We start from the raw sequence: 23,187 nt of genomic DNA on the forward strand, positions 1-23,187 counted from the left end.
ATATCATCTCCCAGTTTGCAGATTGTTGTTGTTTTTCACTTCTTAGGATATCCTTCATGAAAAAGTCTCTTCCTCTTTCTCTCCTTCTTTCTTTCTCCTTCCTCCTCCCTCCTCCCCCTCCTTCTCCTCTTCTGCTTCCCCCTCCTCCTTTTTTTAAAAAGAGGATGCAGAGAACTTTCTTTAGGTAAAAAGTGAAGTTAAGAGACTCTGTGATCTGATTCGGGGACCTAACCAAATAAGAAAACTGACCGCTAAATGGCTGACTTACAAGTGAGCTTTTGGCCCATATCACGAGTGTAACTTAAGATCAGCCTTCATTTCCTTTATTATTTTTCATTTTGAATGTTTAACTTGGCCCAAATTATAAGTCATTGCCAAATTACTTTGGAAATATCCTTTGTCTTGATTGTGTTATTGCATATGGATGGTGCTCAAAGGGAGGCCGAGGCGGGCGGATCACGAGGTCAGGAGATTGAGACCATCCTGGCTAACGCGGTGAAACCCCGTCTCTACTAAAAATACAAAAAAGTAGCTGGGCGTAGTGGCGGGCGCCTGTAGTCCGAGCTACTCGGGAGGCTGAGGCAGGAGAATGGCGTGAACCCGGGAGGCGGAGCTCGCAGTGAGCCAAGATCGCGCCACTGCACTCCAGCCTGGGTGACAAAGCGAGACTCCGTCTCAAAAAAAAAGAAAAAAAAAAATTAATTCAGATGTTTTCAATTTTGTGAAGAGATGGCGGATATTTTTTAGGTCATAATACAAAAGTGATTTGTGATCTAACTATTGGTTATTTTATAATTTTTTCTTTTTTATTGAGGTAAAAAACACATATAAACTTTATCAGGTTATCCATTATTAAGCATACAGTTCAGTAGTGTTATGTATATTTACATTGTAGTGGAAGAGTTCCCCCGCACATGCATAGTCTCCCCCATTACTAGCATTCCCCAACAGCTGATGAACCTACACTGATACATCATTATCACTCAGAGTCCATAGTTTACATTAGGGACCATTCTTAGTCTTATACATCCTATGGACTTAGACAAATGTATAATGGCATGTATCCACCATTATAGCATCAGACAGAAGAGTTTCACTGCCCTAAAAGTCCTCTGTTCTCGGCCTATTCAACCTCTCTGCCGTGTAATCCCTGGCAACCATGGATCTTCTTGCTGTCTCCATAGTTTTGCCTTTTCCAGAATGTCATATATTGGAATCATAAAGTTTGTAGCCTTTTCAGATTAGTTTCTTTCCCTTAGTAATATGCATTTAAGCTTCTTCCATGTCTTTTTTTTTTTTTTTTTTTGAGACAGAGTCTCACTCTATCACCCAGGCTGGAGTGCAGTGGTGCAATCTCGGCTCACTGCAACCTCTGCCTCCCCAGTTCAAGTGATTCTCCTGTCTCTGCCTCCTGAGTAGCTGGGATTACAGGCGCCCGCCACCACACCCAGCTAATTTTTGTATTTTTAGTAGAGACAGAGTTTCACCATGTTAGCCAGGCTGGTCTCGAACTCCTGACCTCAGGTGATCCACCCACCTCGGCCTCCCAAAGTGCTGGGATTACAGTCTTCCATGTCTTTTACATGGCTTGATAACTCATTTCTGCTTAGCACTGAATAATAATCCATCATCTGGATATACCAAGTTTATTTGTCCATTCTCCTAGTGAAGGACATCTTGGTTGCTGTACAACCCTCACATCCAACTGGCCCATTTTGTAAGCTCTATTAGATTTACATCAGTTTTAGCTATTGTTAATCTGTTTCCACAAGAGTTGTTCCAATTCCTTGGCCTTTCTAAATTTTTGTTCAACTGTTAGTTCTGTTTCTTAGCTTCATTTCAGAGGACACCATATAAACCCTTTATCTTTAATTCTGACTATTTATTGTCCACAATCAAAACACACATAAATTGATTTCTGTGTGTGTGTGAGATCAGGTCTTACTCTGTCACCCAGGTTGGAGCGCAATGGCACAATCTTGGCTAACTGCAACCTCTACCTCCCAGGCTCAAGGAATTCTCCCACCTCAGCCTTCTGAGTAGCTGGGACCACAGGAACGTGCCACCACACCTGGATAATTTTTTTGTATTTTTTGGTGGAGACAGGGTTTTGCCATGTTGCCCAGGCTGCCATGTTGCCCAGGCTGGTCTCGAACTCCTGAGCTCAGGCAATCCACCCACCTCGGCATCCCAAAGTGCTGGGATCACAAGGGTGAGCCACTGCACCCAGCCTGAATTTTTGAGATGTATAAAATACTGGCAAAATTTTTGATCTACACACTTTTAAACCATTAAGTTCAAGTATAATAACTCCTTACATCACTGTTAGTTTCCAATCCATGTGCCCTAGGAATTCTAGAACAAAAGGCAATGAAGCAACCACTTTTAAAAAAAATGACAGAAAATGAGTAAATAAAGTCATAGGATTCTACATAGTTGGAGAAATACAGAGAAAAAAAAAACACAAGATGGAGACTGGGGGAAATGCATGCCCAAGAACTCTATTTAGATGATCGCCTGTTATATATATGGAGAAACCTGGACACCACCGAATGCAAATTGTGTTCCTCTTATAAGGGGAACAAACATTCAAGGGTCAAAGAAGAAATTAGAGGTTTTAAACTGATATTGGCTGGGTGCGGTGGCTCATGCCTGAAATCCCAGCACTTTGGGAGGCGAAAGTGGCCAGATCACTTGAGATCAGGAGATAGAGACCAGCCTGGTTAACATGGTGAAACCCCCTCTTTACTAAAAATACAAAAATTAGCTGGGTGTGGTAGTAGGTATCTGTAATGCCAGCTACTTGGGAGGCTGAGGCAGGAGAATCACTTGAACCCAGGAGGTGGTGGTCGCAGTGAGCCTGGGCGACAGAACAAGACTCCGTCTCAAAAACAAACTAACAAAAAAGCCCCCCAAAAAACCCAAAATGGATATGGTTAGGCTTTGTGTCCCTACCCAGATCTCATCTTGAATTATAATCCCCATAATCCCCAGGTGTTGAGGAAGGAAACAGGTGGAAGTGATTGGATCATGGGGGCGGTTTCCCCATGCTATTCTCGTGATAGTGAGTTCTCACGAGATCTAATGGTTTTATAAGAGGCTGTTGCCCCTTCACTCTGCCACTCTTCTCTCAGCAGGCTACTCTAGATCTCTTGAACTTTCTAGCTAATCAAGGGTACAAGGTATCTAGGTCAAAGGCCCAGCTTTGCCTACAGCAGGTCAAATATCTAGGCCTAATCTTAGCCAGAGGAACCAGGGCCCTCAGCAAGGAACGAATACAGCCTATACTGGCTTATCCTTGCCCTAAGACATTAAAACAGCTGCGGGGGTTCCTTGGAATCACCGGCTTTTGCCAACTATGGATCCCTGGATAGAGCGAGATAGCCAGGCCCCTCTATACTCTAATCAAGGAGACCCAGAGGGCAAATACTCATCTAGTAGAATGGGAACCAGAGGCAGAAACAGCCTTCAAAACCTTAAAGCAGGCCCTAGTACAAGCTCCAGCTTTAAGCCTTCCCACAGGACAAAACTTCTCTTTATACATCACCGAGAGAGCAGGGATAGCTCTTGGAGTCCTTACTCAGACTCATGAGACAACCCCACAACCAGTGGCATACCTAAGTAAAGAAGCTGATGTAGTAGCAAAAGTCTGGCTTCACTGTTTAAGGGTAGTTGCGGCGGTGGCCGTTTTAGTGTCAGAGGCTATCAAAATAATACAAGGAAAGGATCCCACTGTCTGGACTACTCATGATGTAAATGACATACTAGGTGCCAAAGGAAGTTTAAACCGCCTACTTAGATACCAGGCGCTACTCCTTGAGGGACTGGTGCTTCAAATACGTATGTGTGTGGCCCTCAACCCTGCCACTTTTCTCCCAGAGGATGGGGAACCAATCGAGCATGACTGCCAACAAATTATAGTCCAGACTTATGCCGCCCGAGATGATCTCTTAAAAGTCCCCTTAGCTAATCCTGATCTTAACCTATATATTGATGGAAGTTCATTTGTGGAGAATGGGATACGAAGGGCAGGTTATGCCATAGTTACCGATGTAACCGTACTTGAAAGTAAGCCTCTTCCCCCAGGGGCCAGCGTCCAGTTAGCAGAACTAGTGGCACTTACCTGAGCCTTAGAACTGGGAAAGGGAAAAAGTATAAATGTGTATACAGACAGCAAGTATGCTTATCTAATCCTACATGCCCATGCTGCAATATGGAAAGAAAAGGAGTTCCTAACCTCTGGGGGAACCCCCATTAAACACCACAAGGAAATTATGGAGTTATTGCACGCAGTGCAAAAACCCAAGGAGGTGGCAGTCTTACACTGCTGAAGCCATCAAAAAGGAGAAGGAGAGGGGAGAACAGCAGCATAAGTGTCTGGCAGAGGCAGGGAAATACCAGCAGAAAGGAAAGAGATAAAGAGACAGAAAGTCAGAGAGAAAGAAAGAGAAAGAGAGAGACAAAGTCAAAGACAGAAGGAAAGAGAGAGATAGAAGTAGTCAAGAAAAAGCAGCGTACCCTATTCCTTTAAAAGGCAGGATAAATTTCTGTCTACCCAGCCAAGGCATATTCTTCTTATGTGGAACTTCAACCTATATCTGCCTCTCAGACAGTCTGCAAGAAATAATGAAATCTATCTTTACTCTACAATCCCAAATAGACTCTTTGGCAGCCGTGACTCTCCAAAACCGCCAAGGCCTAGACCTCCTCACTGCTGAGAAAGGAGGACTCTGCACCTTCTCAGGGAAAGAGTGTTGTTTTTACACTAACCAGTCAGGGATAGTAAGAGATGCTGCCCGGCGTTTACAGGAAAAGGCTTCTGAAATCAGACAACGCCTTTCAAACTCTTATACCAACCTCTGGAGTTGGGCAACATGACTTCTCCCCTTTCTAGGTCCTGTGACAGCCATCTTGCTATTACTCACCTTTGGGCCCTGTGTTTTTAACCTCCTTGTCAAATTTGTTTCCTCTAGGATCAACGCCATCAAACTACAGATGGTCTTACAAATGGAACCCCAAATGAGCTCAACTAACAACTTCTACTGAGGACACCTGGACTGACCCACTGGCCCTTTCACTGGCCTAAAGAGTTTCCCTCTGGAGGACACTACAACTGCAGGGCCCCTTCTTCACCCCATCCAGCAGGAAGTAGCTAGAGCTGTCATTGGCCAATTCCCAACAGCATTTCGGGTGTCCTGTTTAGAGAGGAGATTGAGAGGTGAAGCCAGCTGGACTTCCTGGGTTGAGTGGGGACTTGGAGAACTTTTCTGTCTAGCTAGAGGATTGTAAACACACCAATCAGCGCTCTGTGTCTAGCTAAAGGTTTGTAAACGCACCAATCAGCACTCTGTAAAAACACACCAATCAGTGTTCTGTGTCTAGCTAAAGGTTTGTAAACACACCAATCAGCAGTCCGTGTCTAGCTAAAGGATTGTAAACGCACCAATCAGCACTCTGTAAAATGGACCAATCAGCACTCTGTAAAATGGACCAATCAGTGCTCTGTAAAATGGACCAATCAGCAGGATGTGGGTGGGGCCAAATAAAGGAATAAAAGCTGGCCACCCGAGCCAGCAGCGGCAACCTACTTAGGTCCCTTTCCATGCTGTGGAAGCTTTGTTCTTTCGCTCTTCACAATAAGTCTTGCTGCTGCTCCCTCGTGGTCCACGCTATCTTTATGAGCTGTAACACTCACTGTGAGGGTCTGCGGCTTCATTCCTGAAATCGGCGAGATCACGAACCCACCAGGAGGAACAAACAACTCTGGACGTGCCACCTTTAAGAGCTGTAACACTCACTGCAAAGGTCTGCAGCTTCACTCCTGAAGTCAGCGAGACCACGCACCCACCAGAAGGAAGAAACTCTGGACACATCTGAACATCTAAAGGGACAAACTGTGGACACACCATCTTTAAGAGCTGTAACACTCACCACGTGGTTCCGCAGCTTCATTCTTGAAGTCAGCGAGACCAAGAACCCACCGGAAGGAACCAATTCCAGACACAATGATTGTAAGTTTTCCAAGGGCTTCCCAGCCATGCAGAACTGTGAGTCAATTAAACCTCTTTTCTTTATAAATTACCCAGTCTCGGACAGTTCTTTATAGCAGTGTGAGAATGGACTAATACATAAACATTTAGTGTGAAAAACTAAAATATGGAAGAGAGTTTTAAGAAGACCTAGAAACAGGGTATCATCTTTAAAATCTCTAAATTTTGCACATAATATAGATATTTGAGAAATTGAATTAGTTCCTACTTTGGAAGTCATTGCAGTACTTTCTTAGTTCCAAAGTTTGCTTAATGTTTCATAATCTGTGGCCCTTACTTTTTTAAACTGTCAGATGCTCCATAGATGGTATAACTACTCCTTTACCAAGCTTTCAGTGTACTGATACAGAACTGACTGAAGGAGCAGCCAGAGGGTGGAAAATGCTACCAGGAGGAACTCAAAGAACAACAGAACCAGAAAGTCAAGCTCAGACAAAGTCAAACAGAAAAAGGCAAATATTAAATGCTGGAAACACCAGTTAGAAATACACTTTTGATGGGGTTAGTGGCAAAATCTAAGTAATTCAGAGCTGGAAAGACACGTATAGTAATTGGCAACATTCAAGATAACTCTGAGGTACCCACGGCTCATTTTCATCAGCCAACGAACTACCTGAAAGGTAAAAACTGATAATGGACACCAAGCTTAGTATACAATAAATAGTCAATAAATATTGTCTTCCCTCCCACTGCCATCTCTAGGTCATCAGAGAAGCTCTATTCTTAATGTACAGCCATGCAGCATACAGTAGGTGGATGATTTAACTCTAACACAGACTGAAGTTCCATGTGTACGCACCTGATTGCCATAAGCATACAAAAAGTGGCTTCGGGGATGAAATACCATTCCAACGGGAGAAGAGAATGATGAAGGAAACCGAAAAATTGGAAATTTTGATTGTGAATTTGGTTCATTATTTCTCAGGGTGCTCACAGACGCAACAGCAGTTTTCTTGACCTAGGTAAACAAAGAATGGGCAAGTCATAAGAATTTTGCCATTATTATTAGTCTGTGTTACAATTTTTAGAATTTCCTGTTACTTGCATTTTGATTAAGAGAGAGATACACTCACTAACACAACATAGAACTAGAAGGATTAGCAGTAATTGTTATCTCTTTACTCCACCACTCTGGCCCCTGCCACACACCCATCTTATAGTTGTTGAAAATGAAGTTTAGGAGATTAAATAATTTGTTGAAAGCTCTATAATTAACAGCAAAGAGAGGTTTATTATAGAATCACTGCTGAACTTGCCAGACAGACTCCAAAGCCCATGCTTATGACTATCATGCCAAAAGTGTGGATGCCTAAGCCACATCCCAGTTCTATTCAACCATTATTTTAAAGGGGATCAGAATATGACACCTCAGGCCAGGCGCAGTCTTCAGCTTAAAATTTTCTTTATATAAAAGTGGTTTGTAATCTCAGCACTTTGGGAGGCCTACGTGAGAGGATTGCTTGAGCCTAGGCATTTGAGAACAGCCTGGTCAACAAAGTGAGACCCAGCTGCATTAAAAAAAAACTTAAAAATTAGCCAGGCACGGTGGCATGCACCTGTAGTCCCAGCTACTAATCAACCTGAGGCAGAGGATCGCTTGAGCCAGGAGTTAGAGTCTATGGTGAGCTATGATCACACCACTGCACTCCAGCCTGAGTGAGAGTGAGACCGTCTCAAAAGAAAAAAAAAACGGAGATATGAAACCTCAAAATATGCCACTTTTGGCCAGGCGCAGTGGCTTACGCCTGTAATCCCAGCACTTTGGGAGGCTGAGCTGGGTTGATCACTTAAGGCCAGGAGTTCAAGGCCAGCCTGGACAACATGGCAAAACCCTGTCTCTACTAAAAATACAAAAATTAGCCGGCGTGGTGGCACACACCTGTAATTTCTGTTACTTGGGAGGCTGAGGTGGGAGAATCTCTTGAAACCGGGAGGCAGAGGTTGCAGTGAGCCAAGATCGCTCCACTGCACTCCAGCCTGGGTGACAGGGACCCTGTCTCAAAACAAAAAAATGCCACTTTTATATAAAGATAATTTTAAGCTGAAGACTGTTGAGATTCAACAGATGCAGAGAAAAAACTTTGGAGCCTTTTGTGTCTGACTAAAAGCAGGAACTGCTGGGAAATGAGGCTGACAGAAATTCCTCTCTGGGGCAGATCTACTCCTAGAAGGAAGAATGTAAATAAAACCTGTCCCAAATCCCTTCTCCAGAGGAGTTTTATAGCCCTGAAGGAGAAGGAAAGACCACTCATACGTACATTTACAAACATTATCAAAAACATTCATGTCTCCTGGCCAGGCGCTGTGGCTCATGCCTGCAATTCCAGCACTTTGGGATGCCAACGTGGGTGGATCACTTGCGGTCAGGAGTTCAAGACCAGCCTGGCCAACATGACAAAACCCCATCTCTACTAAAAAATACAAAAATTGGCCAGGTGTGGTGGCGGGCACCTGTAATCCCAGCTACTTGTGAAGCTATGGCAGGAGAATCGCTTGAGCCTGGGAGGCAGAGGTTACAGTGAGCCAAGATTGCACCATTGCACTCCAGCCTGGGCAGCAGGGCGAGACCCCATCTCAAAAAAACCCCAAAAAACCAACCAACAAAAAAAAAATCGCATCTTCTGTTTGCTGTCCTGAAAACCCATTTATCTTTTTTTTTTTTTTTTTTTTAAAAGCAATTTGTTTTTCCATAAATGGTTTTCTCCCTTTCCCCTTCACCTATTAAGATGGTACCTAACCGGCCAGGCGCGGTGGCTCACGCTTGTAATCCCAGCACTTTGGGAGGCCGAGGCGGGCGGATCACGAGGTCAGGAGATTGAGACCACGGTGAAACCCTGTCTCTACTAAAAATACAAAAAATTAGCCAGGCGTGGTGGCGGGCGCCTGTAGTCCCAGCTACTCGGAGAGGCTGAGGCAGGAGAATGGCATGAACCCAGGAGGCGGAGCCTGCAGTGAGCCGAGATTGCGCCACTGCACTCCAGCCTGGGCGACAGGGCGAGACTCTGTCTCAAAAACAACAACAACAACAACAACAACAAAAAGATGGTACCTAACTTCTAAATTTTAACCTCATCACTGAGTTTCCCATGTGTGCACACTGCACATGTAAATAAACTGTTTTCTCCTATTAATTTTTTTTTCAGTTTAATTTGCAAGGCTCCACTCATTGAACATAAGAAGGTGGAGGAAAGAGCTTTTTCGTTCCCTACAATCTTGACGATAGGTGCTGAACTTATGGTTTTGTTTGTTTGTTTGCTTGCTTGCTTGCTTGTTTGTTTTCTCAGACTGGGTTTTGCTCTGTCACCTCACCTGGTGTGCTAGAGTGCAGTAGTGCCTCACTGTGGTCTTGAAATCCTGGCCTCAAGCCTCCTGCCTTAGCCTCCCGAGTTGCTGGGATTACAGGCATGAGCCATCACAACTGTCAGTTTATGTGTTTTTTAATGGCTGTAAGAAGAATTCTAATTCACAGGTAGGGTTAAGGACGTTTGGAAGAAAAAATATAGATCTGTGGCAATTACTTCCATTTTTTTTCTGTTTAATTAACCATTTTATGGAATCTTAAATTTATATAGAAAAATCCCAGCTTATATTCTTTAGAGAATTAGCAAGGGAGAATCACTATGCATACAGCATCACGTTTTCCATTTTCATCAAAATGAATGACAACCAGGCAAGAAATCTCTAAAGTGTCAAGCTATATTATTGATCTTAAATAATTTTGCTGTAGCCAATTTTATAGGTTCTATTGCCAGACATAACAAGAATTTGAAAATAACTTTTGCTAAGGTAAATTTTTATTGTTGTCATGTCAAGATAAATTCCCTCTGGGATATAAGGCCTACCTTGTTATAGAAGAGGTAAACTCCAGTACCATGCTCTTGGTCAACAAGAAATGTTAGCACAGTTGGGAGAGTTTTTATTCCTTTAAAAATGTGAGGTAAGCAGGGTACCCATTCAAGAAATGGTTCCTGACTATAAAAACAAGAGCTTGACTATAAAAAAAAGAAGGGAAAAATTAATGCTGTTTTTGAAATATAAGTTCTAATTCTCTTAGTGAAACTAGCCCAGTTGTTCATAGAAGTAATATTTACAGTTTTTTGAACAAACATATAAATTAACCCTCCCTCCCTGGTCTTAAAACCCACTGGTCTTTAAACTCCCTGGTCTTAAAACCTACATTTGTCTCATCTGAATTCCTTCTTTAGGAAATCGACACTTGGGCAAGAAACTTGACCCTTAGGCAAGGAACTGAAACTCAACGGATCACTGCATCCAGATAATGAGAAGTCAGACTCCTCATTCATCATGGTTGCTTCTTTATCCATCTCTAATTCCTGTTTTCCTACCTTCCTTTCTGTGTAAATCCCCCAATTTTACTCAGAGAGACAGGTTTGAGATTTTTATCTACCATTCTCCTTGGCTGCAGCACCCGATTAAAGCCTTCTTCCCTGGCAATACTTGTTGACTCAGTGACTGGCAGTCTATACAGCAAGAAGCAGGACCTAGACTGAATCCCTGGTGTTTTAGTAACAGTAGGAAAATAAATTAACAACCATTGTGTTGCTCTGACTGATCACAATTGTTTTTTAAAAAATCCTTAATGTGGCTGGGTTTGGTGGCTCACACCTGTAACCCCAGCACTTTGGGAGGCTAAGGTGGGCGGGTCACGAGGTCAAGAGATCAAGACCATCCTGGCCAGCATGGTGAAACCCTGTCTCTACTAAAAATACAAAAATTAGCTGGACGTGGTGGAGCGTGCCTGTAGTCCCAGCTACTTGGGATGCTGAGGCAGGAGAATTGCTTGAACCTGGGAGGCAGAGGTTGCAGTGAGCCAAGATCATGCCACCACACTCCAGCCTGGAGAAAGAGCGAGACTCCGTCTCAAAAAAAAAAAAAAAAAATCCTTAATGTCTGTGCCTCTCTTCTGAGGGATATGAGCCCAGAAAACATTGCAGTGCATGTCTTTCTGGTATGAATTGTTTTTCTAGAATCATTGCTTAGGTCCTGATTAACATAATTAGGTAAGGACTAATAAACCCAAGTAGAAACACCACCAGGAGCAAAGAGTGATTGTGAAGGCTTTCAGTCTGTAGAATTGCCATTTTTTTAGATTAATCACAATCCCTGAAGTCATGCACAACAAAATTTCTTAACTTATAAAATATTCAATATCATACCTCACTCAGGGTTCTGTTTCTCTCAAAGGTGACTGTAACATAATCAACTACAAAATAAATACAAGGGTACAGGAATTATGAGCACATCTGTATTTCTAAAACCGGAAGGGTTAGTCTTAATAGTCTTCATGAAAATCATAGAAATTATTTTTGCAAGTAAACCTTATGGTAAATGAAAATAATAATAATAATAAAAGTTATGTATCATCAAGTAATGTATACTCAAATCTAATTTTCTTATCCCTATTTCAAGTGTACCTATTGTCTCAGATTTAAGTTAGAATTTTTTTTGTTTTAGGCCATTAACTTATATAAAGCAAACTTATCTTTATATTTTGTTCTAGTTTTATTTTATGTCATTTTATTAAATCTAGTTGTAACTGAGTAGCTTAGATTCAAAATGGATTTTAAAACTTTTTTTTATTCCTTTCTTGATTTTTGCCTTGAAAACATACTTTGGAACTTTGTTTCCCTCCCTTCCCACTCAACACTCCCTGCACTGCTAGCTTATCTAATTATGTTCTTGCTTAGAAGTTCCGGGGGCTAATTTTGAAACAAATCAGACATGGAGACTCAGTTGTAAAATTCCAGAGATTACCTCAAGGAGGTTAGTCTACAACCTGGCCATCGTGAAGATGACACCAGCCTATGTTCCAGGTGGAGCATGACTCAAGATAGCCACTGGGACAGGACACACAGACCTTGCACCCAGCATCACCCCTGAATGCCTCCCACCCCAAGTTCCCTCTTCTAAACTCCTCTCCCCAGCCTAAAGTTTGGAATGGTCTTTTAAAGGCGTGAGCCTGGACACTCTCCCAACTGCTGGCTTTTGGAATAAAAGTCACTTTCCTTTCACTGCATCTCATCCTTGTTCATTTGGCTTTATATGTGGCAAGCAGCCAAGCTTGCTTTCATTACAAATTTGGTAGTCCCTTTAGGGAGTCTGCATTTTGAGTGGTCTAGTCTGTCAACCTGGTTTGCAACGAGTGGGGCAACTGGCCGCAGCAGTGTTCCAGGGCTTTCCTATTCATGCTACTGGATGGGACAAGAGTTGCTCATGAATATTAGCTGCTGTTGGCTAGCTGATCCTGCGGCTGGGGCTCTGGGCATTTTCCTGGCAGCTGCTGAGATACTTTAGTCTCAGGAAATCTCCCTTCTCTCCCTGTCACGGCGTTAGCTGCCTACTACACTTTGCTGGTGCAGGGAAAGTGACAAGTGAAGAAGTTAACAGACTTCAGAACTGGATAAGTCAACTGGAATGAACCCAGGTCTCCTCTGTCTCTTCTGTGGTAACACTTGAGCTCTGCTCCATTTGGACGTAGCTGCTTGTGACATTGTCTGGGCAGGTACACCATCTTTATCTGTGGCACCACTTGAGCTTTGTTCTGTTTTGACCTAGCTGCTCATGGGGCCATCTGAAGTTGAGACAAGGTTTCAGGACTTTTATCTAGTCCCCTTGATGGGGAATCAGCCTGGGAGTGTACCATCTGAATCTGTAACTGTGTATGTATGTGATCTACATTTGGGCCCTCATCTACTTGCAACTTTCTTTCCTTCTTTCTCTACCCTTTAAGACAGGCTGTATAAGCCCCCCACTCAATCTAGGGATCCAACCCTGAAGTAGAACAACTTCTGTCACCCTGGTTCTTGGCTGGGTTGCTCTTTCTCGGGCCCCAAAGTACTTCTCAGAGCTGTGCCAGATCTTATGGGGGAAAGAAGCATGTGAATTCTTCTGTGGGTTATCTAAATGGGCCTCTATCCCACTTATGATTTTCAATGTTATTTGTTGGAAATACCTGGGATAAATGTTTAAACAGTCCCAACTCCAATTCTTTTGCCCTTTCTGTCCACTTGTTTTGCCATCTCATTTGTTGCCCTTCCATTACTGCTTACTGGGATCGCAGCAGGACCTGGACTTAGATTAAGGTTGATGTGTTAAAAAAGGCTACATTGGTCATCGCCAGTCATTAGACTGTTGGGGAAATTAATTCTTTTACATGTTTGGCTCTCCTAACTGTGTGGTAAAATTTACACAGACATGCCTGTTGGGACCATGAATGGTGACATCAACACTGGTTGTGTAAAATAAGGAGCATTCACCCAACTCCTGGCAATCTAGTTGCAGGGAATTATTGATACAGAGGCAAAGGCAAGGCATCAATATAGGCTGCTCCTCTGCTCACTAAAGGCCCCTGATTTTGTCATCCTCTTTGGGACTCCAGCTGGTTACATATTATGGTCCATTTCTGTGCACATTTTAAACTGATGGGCAAGTTATAGCAAAAAAAAGTCAGAGTTTACATGGTTAATTTGCAACTATAAAGTTAATCAGAGTTCTAAAGTTCTCTATCTTCTTTTTTTTTTCTGCCTGCCTTGAATCTGCTTTGAATCTGCTTTTACTAAGCTGTGGTGCTAAGATAAGACTCATTATTTATGTTCTAACTGAAATGTAAACATTGGAAGCTCATTTGGAATGGAAGAAAAAAGGATAAAAGAGACTTTTAAAAACTGAACTGCCACATGAAATTTAAATTAGTTTTTTCTAATTCTGTAAGGAATGTCAATGGTATGGAACCAAAAAAGAGCCTGTATAGCCAAGACAATCCTAAGCAAAAAGAACAAAGCTGGAGGCATCATGCTACCTGACTTCAAACTATACTACAAGCCCACAGTAACCAATACAGCATGGTACTGGTACCAAAACAGACATCTAGACCAATGGAACATAACAGAGACCTCAGAAATAACACCACACATCTACAACCATCTCATCTTCGAAAAACCTGAGAAAAACAAGCAATGGGGAAATAATTCCCTATTTAATAAATGGTGCTGGGAAAACTGGCTACCAATATGCAGAAAACTGAAACTGAACCCCTTCCTCATACCTTATAGAAAAATTAATTCAAGATGGATTAAACACTTAAATGTAAAACCCAAAGCCATAAAAATCCTGGAAGAAAACCTAGGCAACACCATTCAGGACATAGGCATGGGCAAAGACTTCATGATGAAAACACCAAAAGCAATTGTAACAAAAGCCAAAATTGACAAACAGGATCTAATTAAACTAAAGAGCTCCTGCACAGCAAAAGAAACTATCATTAGAGGGAACAGGCAGCCTACAGAATGGGAAAATATTTTTGTAATCTACCCAAGAATCTACAAAGAATCTACAAGGAACTTAAACAAATTTACAAGAAAAAAAACAATCCCATCAAAAAGTGGGCAAAGGATATGAACAGACACTTCTCAAAATAAGACATTTATGCGGCCAAGAAACATATGAAAAAAAAGTGCAACATCACTAATCATTAAAGAAATGCAAATCAAAACCACAATGAGATACCATCTTACACCTGTCAGAATGGTGATTATTAAAAAGCCAAGAAACAATAGATGCTGGCAAGGCTGTGGAGAAATAGGAATGCTTTTACACATTGGTGGGAATGTAAATTAGTTCAGTCATTGTGGAGACAGTGTGGCAATTCCTCAAGGATCTAGAACCAGAAATGTCATTTGACCCAGCAATCCCATTACTGGGTATATACTCTAAGGAAAATAAATCATTCTACTATAAAGGCACATGCGTATTTGGGCCCTTATCTACTTGCTACTTTATTGCAGCACTAGTAACAATAGCAAAGACATGCAACCAACCCAAATACCCATCAATGATAGATGGGATAAAGAAAATGGGTACATGTACACCATGGAATACCATGCAGCCCTAAAAAGGAATGAGATCATGTCCTTTGCAGGGACATGGATGAAGCTGGAAGCCATAATCCTCAGCAAACTAACACAGGAACAGAAGAAAACCAAACACCACATGTTCTTACTCATAAGTGGGAGTTGAACAGTGAGAACACATGGACACAAGGAAGGGAACAACACACACCAGGGCCAGCTGGCGGGTGGGGGGCAAGGTGGGAGAGAGCATTAGGACAAATAGCTAATGCATATGGGGCTTAAAACCTAGATGATGGTTGATAGATGCAGCAAACCACCATGGCACATACATACCTATGTAATAAGCCTACACGTTCTGCACTTGCATCCTGGAACTTAAAGTAAAATAAAAATAAAAATAAAAAAATTGAACTGCCATAGAGACTGCTTTAGCCAAATTTTGGTCCATTGCCTTTCTTGGATTACCTGCTAAGGCAAACAAAGTTCAGCCATGTGAACAGATTCCAGTTTTGTCACAAAAATAATTCAGATCCAGCTATCTTTTATAAAATGATGAGATTATATTGCTATCTTGTGGCTAGAATTCTAAGGTAAAAGCTATTGGATATCTGTGTGTGCATATACATGTTTAGATATATTTATGTGAAGTTGATGTTTTATGTGATGTGTCATATCTGGCACACTACCAAGCTGGCTTATAAGTAAATGAGTACTCATAAATGAAATCCAAAAGCTCTTCAAGTGCACATGCATCTTTGATAAATAAAACTGGTTTAAAATATGATTAATAAAGTTAACATAGAAATGTCTTCAGAAGTGTCAGCATACATTTTTGTCTGAGTTTACTGATTAGATATGTTTTGTATTTGCCTCTGCTAGATATATTAAGCTGTCTGGATTTGGCATAAAAGTTATAAGGCTATAAACCCAGCCAAAAGCAGAATGATCTTTGTTTGTATGATTTTTTTGATAAATAAGACTAATGTAATATTGGTGGTTCAATAAAAACAGCTGAATCTTCTAAGTTGTCAGCAAAATGCCCATGTGTTTAACTTTAAGGTTCTTAGGTGAATCCCTGATGTTTACAAGCTTTAAAAATGGTTAACAGGAAAATAACTTTAAATGATGACTAGTGCTGTCTAATATCTCCGTTTTCAAAAGTAATCTAGATAAATGATTAAAAATGAAAAAATCAAATTACATGTAAATGGGGTAAATGCTTGCAGGTAAACTTTTAATGAAATTTAAAATCTTAAAATTATTTTGGATGCTCATTTGGATGTCTAGGTCATTTCCAACTAAAAAAGGGTTATGATGTGGGAAAACATGTTTTTAAAACTTGTAGAATTATTTCATCTATAAAATGTTAACATCTGATAAACAGTTCAGGATTTCTTGCTTCCTAAGCTTTCACTAAAGTTTAAAGTTATTAAAAATAAAAATACTAGGTAATATATAATTCTGTAAGTTGTGTTCCTATTAAAATAATTTTGTATGAGGAAATATCTTATATGGTAAATTTCTGTCCTAAAGTAAAATGGTTGTTTAGGAAAGAGATAATATAGGACAAGATAGAAAGTCTAAGCATGCCATAGATGGCCTATGTCACATGTAAGATTTTACATCTTATCAAGATAATTTCTATGTTGTCTTTATTAGATTTTTGATAGCTTAAAAAACCTCAGATTTAAAAGGGTTTTTACAGCCACATAACCGTCTATGTTGCCCTTAAAGTCTTTTGATTATCACTTTGGTTAGATGAATAACTATTGTTTTACAATGACCTATCATTCTATTTTGACCAAATGTTTTGAGCCTTTTAACATCTTTCACAAACGTCCTCAAAATCAAATCCTAAATTAAATCTCTGACTTATTTCTTGGGCTCATCAAAGCTATAAAAATTAATCAATGCAAGTCTGTAAATCTTTTTATGGCTTCCAGTCAGGTCATAGACTCCAGTATCACCATCTCCAGCCTCTTGAAAAGGTCCTTAACAGGTGCTATTAACTAATCCATGTGCTGTTAATTTACAGGGCTTTGACTCCTAGATGGACATATCTCATCTAAAGAAGACGCTGACTCTGCCAGTATCTGATACCAATCTCAAGTCAACCAAAGCCTCATCTTTGGACCCAGACAAAGGCAACAATCAACGTATACTGCCTTAATAGGACACAGGACAAGCCTATATTAAAAAACATTAAGGTTCATTTACTAATTTTGCCCCTATCTGAATTAATATAATTTATTCTGTGCCTTAATTCTAAATAATTTAAATGTTTAGCTACCTGTGAGCTTCCTTTCCTGTCATTCTCAGAATGAGGCAAGGCTTATGACCATTTTGTTTGAAATGTTGCCAATTATGTTTTACTTTACCTCCAAAATTGAAACTATCCAATCCTTTTAGGCCCAGGGACTATTGCAGAAGTGGTGATCATGTGATATTATAAGGGTTGGTTTTGAGGCATAAACTTAGTTCAGAACCTCCAAATCAAGGACAGGCACACAGATGCCTAAACAGCTAAACAAAATGCTTGTGTTTTGTATAACTAATTGCTACAAGCTAAGATTATAGTAGCCCAATGCATAAACTATATACATAAGTCAATTTTATAACTTTGTTTTTGGCTTTTGGTTAAGGGTTAATGAGTGCCTGCCCTCCTCCATTCTAATCTGGCCTGAAATGTTTAATTGGCTATAAGTCTTTTGACTCTAAGTTCCTTGGCCATAGGTGTCCCACTGGAGGGCATGACGGACCTGGGACAGGTAGTCATACCACCCCAGCATTAGTATGGGACAAAGTAAAACTTGCCCACTGATACTGCCTCTGGCATATCTTTACCAAAAAAGAGGAAATATAAACTAAAAAATAAAATACTGAGTCCCCTACCAGCTGAACAAACCCTCCCCCTTGGCCAAGGGAACCCTAAGAAAAACCCTTAAAAACTTAATTCCCAGCCATGATGGGATGGAAAGTCAGGCATGCCTCATTATATTCCCTCCATTTTATGATTTAGACACTACTATTGACCACTATTAATTATCATATGACTGACAGAACAGGTTCTTTATGGCAATAAGCTATCAAATTATAAACAGGACCTAAGCCCATGCCAGACAAGGATTAAATCTCCCCACAAGGTAAACGGAGTCATACGTTACATGCATGTTCGCTCAATATGCATGTGTCAGGACCACTTTCATAAATATTCATAGGTCCTCCTATAACTTGTTCAATTCGTACGTTTAGCCAACCTTTCATCATGTCCCCACAGGACCCCTGAGTATAATGGACAATGGAGAACAAACTTACTTTCTTATTGATATGGGGGGCTATATATTCTATAGTTAACATCTGCCTATCTTCTGATTCAAAAAAGACTGTTATGGTTGCAGGAATGTCAGGGCAAATTGTGACTCACCCCTTCCTACAACTTGTAGATTGTCATCTGAAAGACCACAATGACAGGAAAAACTAAAGAGATAAACTACACTCTAAAAAAATTGCATTGCCAAAATATGTCAAGAAAGTAATTTGACTTGGGATGAATTTTTCCCATCGCCTCGCTCTGAGTCAAGGTAATACCCCAAAGTGGGAGCAGGTTGAACTCTTTTGAGATTGTTTATGGGAGACCCTCCCTGGGAGTCCCACCTTTAGACCTAATAAATGAATTAAGAGTTAAACAATACATACACCAGTTAGGGCAGACGTTACTAACCATGCATCAGTTTTCTGCTTCCAGGTCCTCATACCCTAGGGGCGAGTCCCTTCACCCTTTCCACCAAGAGTTAAGGTACTGCTAAAAAGTCTTGGAAAAAAACAAGGACCTGACCAGCAGCTAGCCAAAAATGGATGGGACTTATGATGCACTGCTGACCATGCATTCATCTGTCAAAATTGGCTGGAATTAAACCCTGGATACATCACACTCAGGTGAAGGCTCATCTTCAACCTGATACTTCAGACAACCAGCCTGCCTGTTCATGTGTGCCAAGAAAAGACCTAAAGCTGTATTAAAGAAAAAAAACCACACACAGATAAGTACTATCCTTTTCTTAACATGAACTTCTTAACAAGTTTTGTAGTCATGAATACATTATTTTTCTCTGCTGAAACTAACCTTTTTGCTGAATGGGCACAAATGGCGGCTTCCCTCCGGAATAGAACAGACTGCTGGGTCTGTGGGGAATTGCCCTTTCTTCCACTGCAGGCTTTCCATGGTGCATGCAAGCCACCAACCTAAGTACTTGGAGTCATTTCTATACCTGGTATGGGGCAATTCACCCATTTCCCTTTCATGGCCATAACTCATCTCATCATAAGCCTCATGAATTTCCTACTTGCCAGGAAATCAGGAAACATGTTTTTCAACTCAGTTGCAAGCAGGTCAATGTCATCTCCACCGTGGGATGTGCTGTACACAGTGGTGTCAGATGGCTGACAGAGGTACAAATACAGGTAATAGGTCAAGCAACACTGTGCACTGAACACCACAACCGCAGCACACCTCAAGCTAATACCTGTAACATGGGATGGTTACCTCCCCAGCAATGTAATCAAACTCTTCAACTGACTAGCAATTATATGGCTGAGGTAGCAAAACAGCTCCTTCTCACATGGAGCCAACCCTTCCCCCTGGGGCTGCCTATGGGCCTGTGGCACTCAGAGTTGGCCCTTCCTACCCTTTGATTGGACTGGCAGATGCATCTGGGAGCACCCTTACCTACCAGGATGAATCCTGTTCCATCTAGACTCTGCCTGCCAACTGGGAAAGCACAAACGCCAGACACCACTGTCAAAAATGGGCATCCTGGTGGTTTTACCCACTAGCCATCTTTTTCTCCCAGGCAGTGACCATAGATGTAGAATTACAAGTAGAGGCCCTGGCTAAGCATATGGCTGCTGCCTTTAATAACACCCACCATGCCATCACTCTTCTTACTGAAGAAACTTCCAGATTAGGCAAGTGGCCTTACAAAACTATATGGCTGTAGATATCCTAACTGCAGCCTAAAGCGGCACTAGTGCATTACGACTGTTGTCTATATATACTAGATTATTCTCACAATATAACCTAACCTGTGCATGCATTGGATACTCATATTCTGCTATAGATACCTTCTCCCAATAACAGATTGGTTTAGTCAGCCCCTTAGTGCATGGAAGACTTTCATATATAGCACGATTGGTATTTTGCTCATTGTCCTCTTCCGCTGCTGTGGATTTTATTGCTATTGTATACTCTGCACAAGGATGTAGGAAAGATGTTCTCAGAAACTCCTATGTCCCTGCACCATAATGCTCCTGCAAATTCCTACTGCAAGTCTAGGAACTCGAGAATAGTTCCAACTCCAGGTGGACAAATTCAGTTCTGGTACCTCCTAACTATGGCCCTTCTCAGCAGGAAGTAGCCAGATCGACTATGCCACCCATTTTCCATAGAAATGGAATGGAATTTCACAATGGAAAGTTGCAACTGAGTGGCTTAGGTTAAAAATGCATTTTTGAAACTGTTTTTTCTTTTCTTGCTTTTAGCCTTGAAAACACACTTTGAAATTCTTGGTTTCCCTCCCTTCCCACCCAACACTCCCTTGTACTGCTGGCTTATCTAATTATGCGATTGCTTAGAAGTTCCAGGGGCTAATTTTGAGACAAATCAGACATGGAGACTCAGCTGTGAAATTCCAGAGATTACCTCAGGGAGGTTAGTCTACAACCTGCCCGTCGTGAAGATGACACTAGCCTATCTTCCAGGTGGAGCATGGCTCAAGATAGCCACTGGGACAGGACATACAGACCTTGCACCCAGCATCACTCCTGAATGCCTCCCACCCCAAGTTCCCCTTTTTAAACCCTCCCCAGCCTAAAGTTTGGAATGGTCTTCCAAAGGCTGAGCTTGCATTCAGTTACACATATATGTAAAAGTCTCTTAATACAGTATATCTTTAACTAAAATTTACCTTCAAAATGCTCTCTGTTAGCAAAACATCTTTCATTATACCACAATTTTCCTTTCACATAGTCAACCTACATAAATAAATAAAATATCACTTAGCCAATATGTAGACTTAAGATATCTTAAGATATAAGATAGAAAAAACTAAAAAATTTCAAAGTTTGATAGTTCAGGAATGTAAGGCAAATAAAGAGACAAAAATTGTATGCAAATAAAATAAAAGGTTGTAGAATGAGGACAAGAAACAGGAATATACATTTTGAACAATGCACAAAAAAGGCATAAAGAGAAAAGAAATCACACATGAATTAGCATATGTTAATGGAGGATGCCCTTGTCTGTGAACTGTCTTTCGGAAGCTACCAGAAGCCATTAGTCTTTCAGCACAGTTACAATGGGTCACATGTTTAGCTTTTATTCCTCATTAGTGGCAGCTGGGTTTAAGGAGCATTCCCAGAAGCCTGACAGCAGCAAGAAGAAACAGGAAAAAGGTTTTGAAAATTGGTCATGAGAGACAAGCTTCAATATATTGAATGTGTTGGATATAAATGTTGGATATTAATTAAATGCAACAGTTTGAGATTATTTTATTATAGGAAGATTCTGACCTTCAAATTTCTGTTGGGATATAAGAAAGACTTTTTTACATTTTTATAGACTAATAATAAAATCTGTATGATCTGTGTGCAAAAGCCTTTGCTGATATCTAATGACAAAACTTGAACACATGAGGAGACACTTCTTTTTTTTTTTTTTTAAATTGAGAAGGAGTCTTACTCTGTTGCCCAGGCTGGAATGCAGTAGCACAATTTCGGCTCACTACAAACTCCACCTCTCAGGTTCAAGTGATTCTCCTGCCTCAGCCTCCTGAGTAGCTGGGATTATAGCCACACGCCACCATGCTTGGCTAATTTTTTTTGTATTTTAGTAGAGACAAGGTTTCACCATGTTGGCCAGGCTGGTCTCGAACTCCTGACCTCAAGTGATCCACCCGCCTCGGCCTCCCAAAGTGCTGGCATTATAGGTGTGAGCTACTGCGCTGACCAGGGAGTCACTTTATTTATTTATTTATTGATATGGGGTCCTGGCTCTGTCACCCAGGCTAGAGTGCAGTGGCATGATCGTAGCTCACTCTAGCCTCAAACTCTTCAGCTTAATCAATCCTCCTTTCTCAGCCTCCCAAATAGCTGGGACTACAGGTGTGCATCACCATGCCTGGGTAATTTTTTAATTTTTTGAGGGAAAGGAGTCTCACTACATTGCCCAGGCTAGTCTAGAGCTCCTGAACTTAAGCAATTCTCCTGCTTTGGCTTTGTAAAGCACTGGGACTATAGGCATGAGCCACTATGCCTGGCCGCCAATGAATTTTTTTAAGTATCTACATTGTGCCATGTACTGTGCTGAGATTTTTCATATGTAATGTTACTTAATCACCTCATTACTAAGAGGTAGATATTGTTATGCTCATTTTAAAATGAAGAAATTGAGGTCCAGAGAGTTATACAACTTGTTCAAAATTTTATGTTACATGACTGATAAGTTAGTCCAAAATTTGAATCCAGTCTGTCTTCATTTATTCACTCATTGACTCAATAAATATTCATTGAGACTGCCTATGTGCAGGGCCGTGTGGTAACTTATCAGGATACAATAGTAAATAAGATAGATCTCGACCGGAACCTAAAATCTTGTGAGGCTAGTCTGGGGGCTCAACAGACAAAATAGGGTGATAATGATAGGAATTTGTGCTGAGAACTTGGAGCATGCACAGGAGGAGCACCTTGGTGGTCAGGGAAGGATTTCTGAAGAATGAGTTGAAATTCTCTAAGTGAAATAGGAGGGAGCAGTGCATGCTAAGAAGACAAAACATGTTATGCAAAGAGTCAAGGTGTGAGAAATGTTAGCACATTCAGGGAAGGTGAGTGGTTTAGGATGGCCAGGCAGGATGGCTGCAGGGAGGGGCAGGATGGCTGCAGGTAGAGGCAGGCACACTCAGGCTGAAGCAGTAAGCATTTTGTGTGTCACAAGAATTTTAATTTTATCCTTAAAGAAGTGATCCATATTCCTTGCTGTTGCCACGAAACAGATTTTGGTGGATAACTAACAGATTTTATCTCATGCCAAATCCCCAATTTAGGGATCTTATACTTCCTATTCCTTTTGACTGGAAATGCTCTGTCAAAATAATTATTCCAAGTTACTCAAGTTTCTGCTTAAATTTCATCTCTTTGAAAAGGTCTGCTTTAATCACCCTGTTTAAAACAGAATATTATCTTCCCCTCACTCTTTCTCTTACGGTGCTTTAATT

General features: G+C 41.1%; 1 protein-coding gene across 1 annotated transcript in view; it reads right to left on the reverse strand.

Annotated features, from left to right (window-relative positions):
* Positions 1–23,187, reverse strand: part of CATSPERB (cation channel sperm associated auxiliary subunit beta) — a 156,898-nt gene that overhangs the window by 81,923 nt on the left and 51,788 nt on the right. Inside the window, exons 11-14 of the mRNA XM_024231934.3 lie at positions 20,884–20,950; positions 11,228–11,274; positions 9,893–10,042; positions 6,850–7,008 (exon numbers count right to left, since the gene is read on the reverse strand). Of these exons, the coding sequence (XP_024087702.3) occupies positions 6,850–7,008; positions 9,893–10,042; positions 11,228–11,274; positions 20,884–20,950 (423 nt within the window). The remainder of the gene's footprint in view (positions 1–6,849; positions 7,009–9,892; positions 10,043–11,227; positions 11,275–20,883; positions 20,951–23,187) is intronic.

The sequence above is a fragment of the Pongo abelii genome, chromosome 15 (assembly GCF_028885655.2).
Source record: "Pongo abelii isolate AG06213 chromosome 15, NHGRI_mPonAbe1-v2.0_pri, whole genome shotgun sequence".
Classification (NCBI taxonomy): domain Eukaryota; kingdom Metazoa; phylum Chordata; class Mammalia; order Primates; family Hominidae; genus Pongo; species Pongo abelii.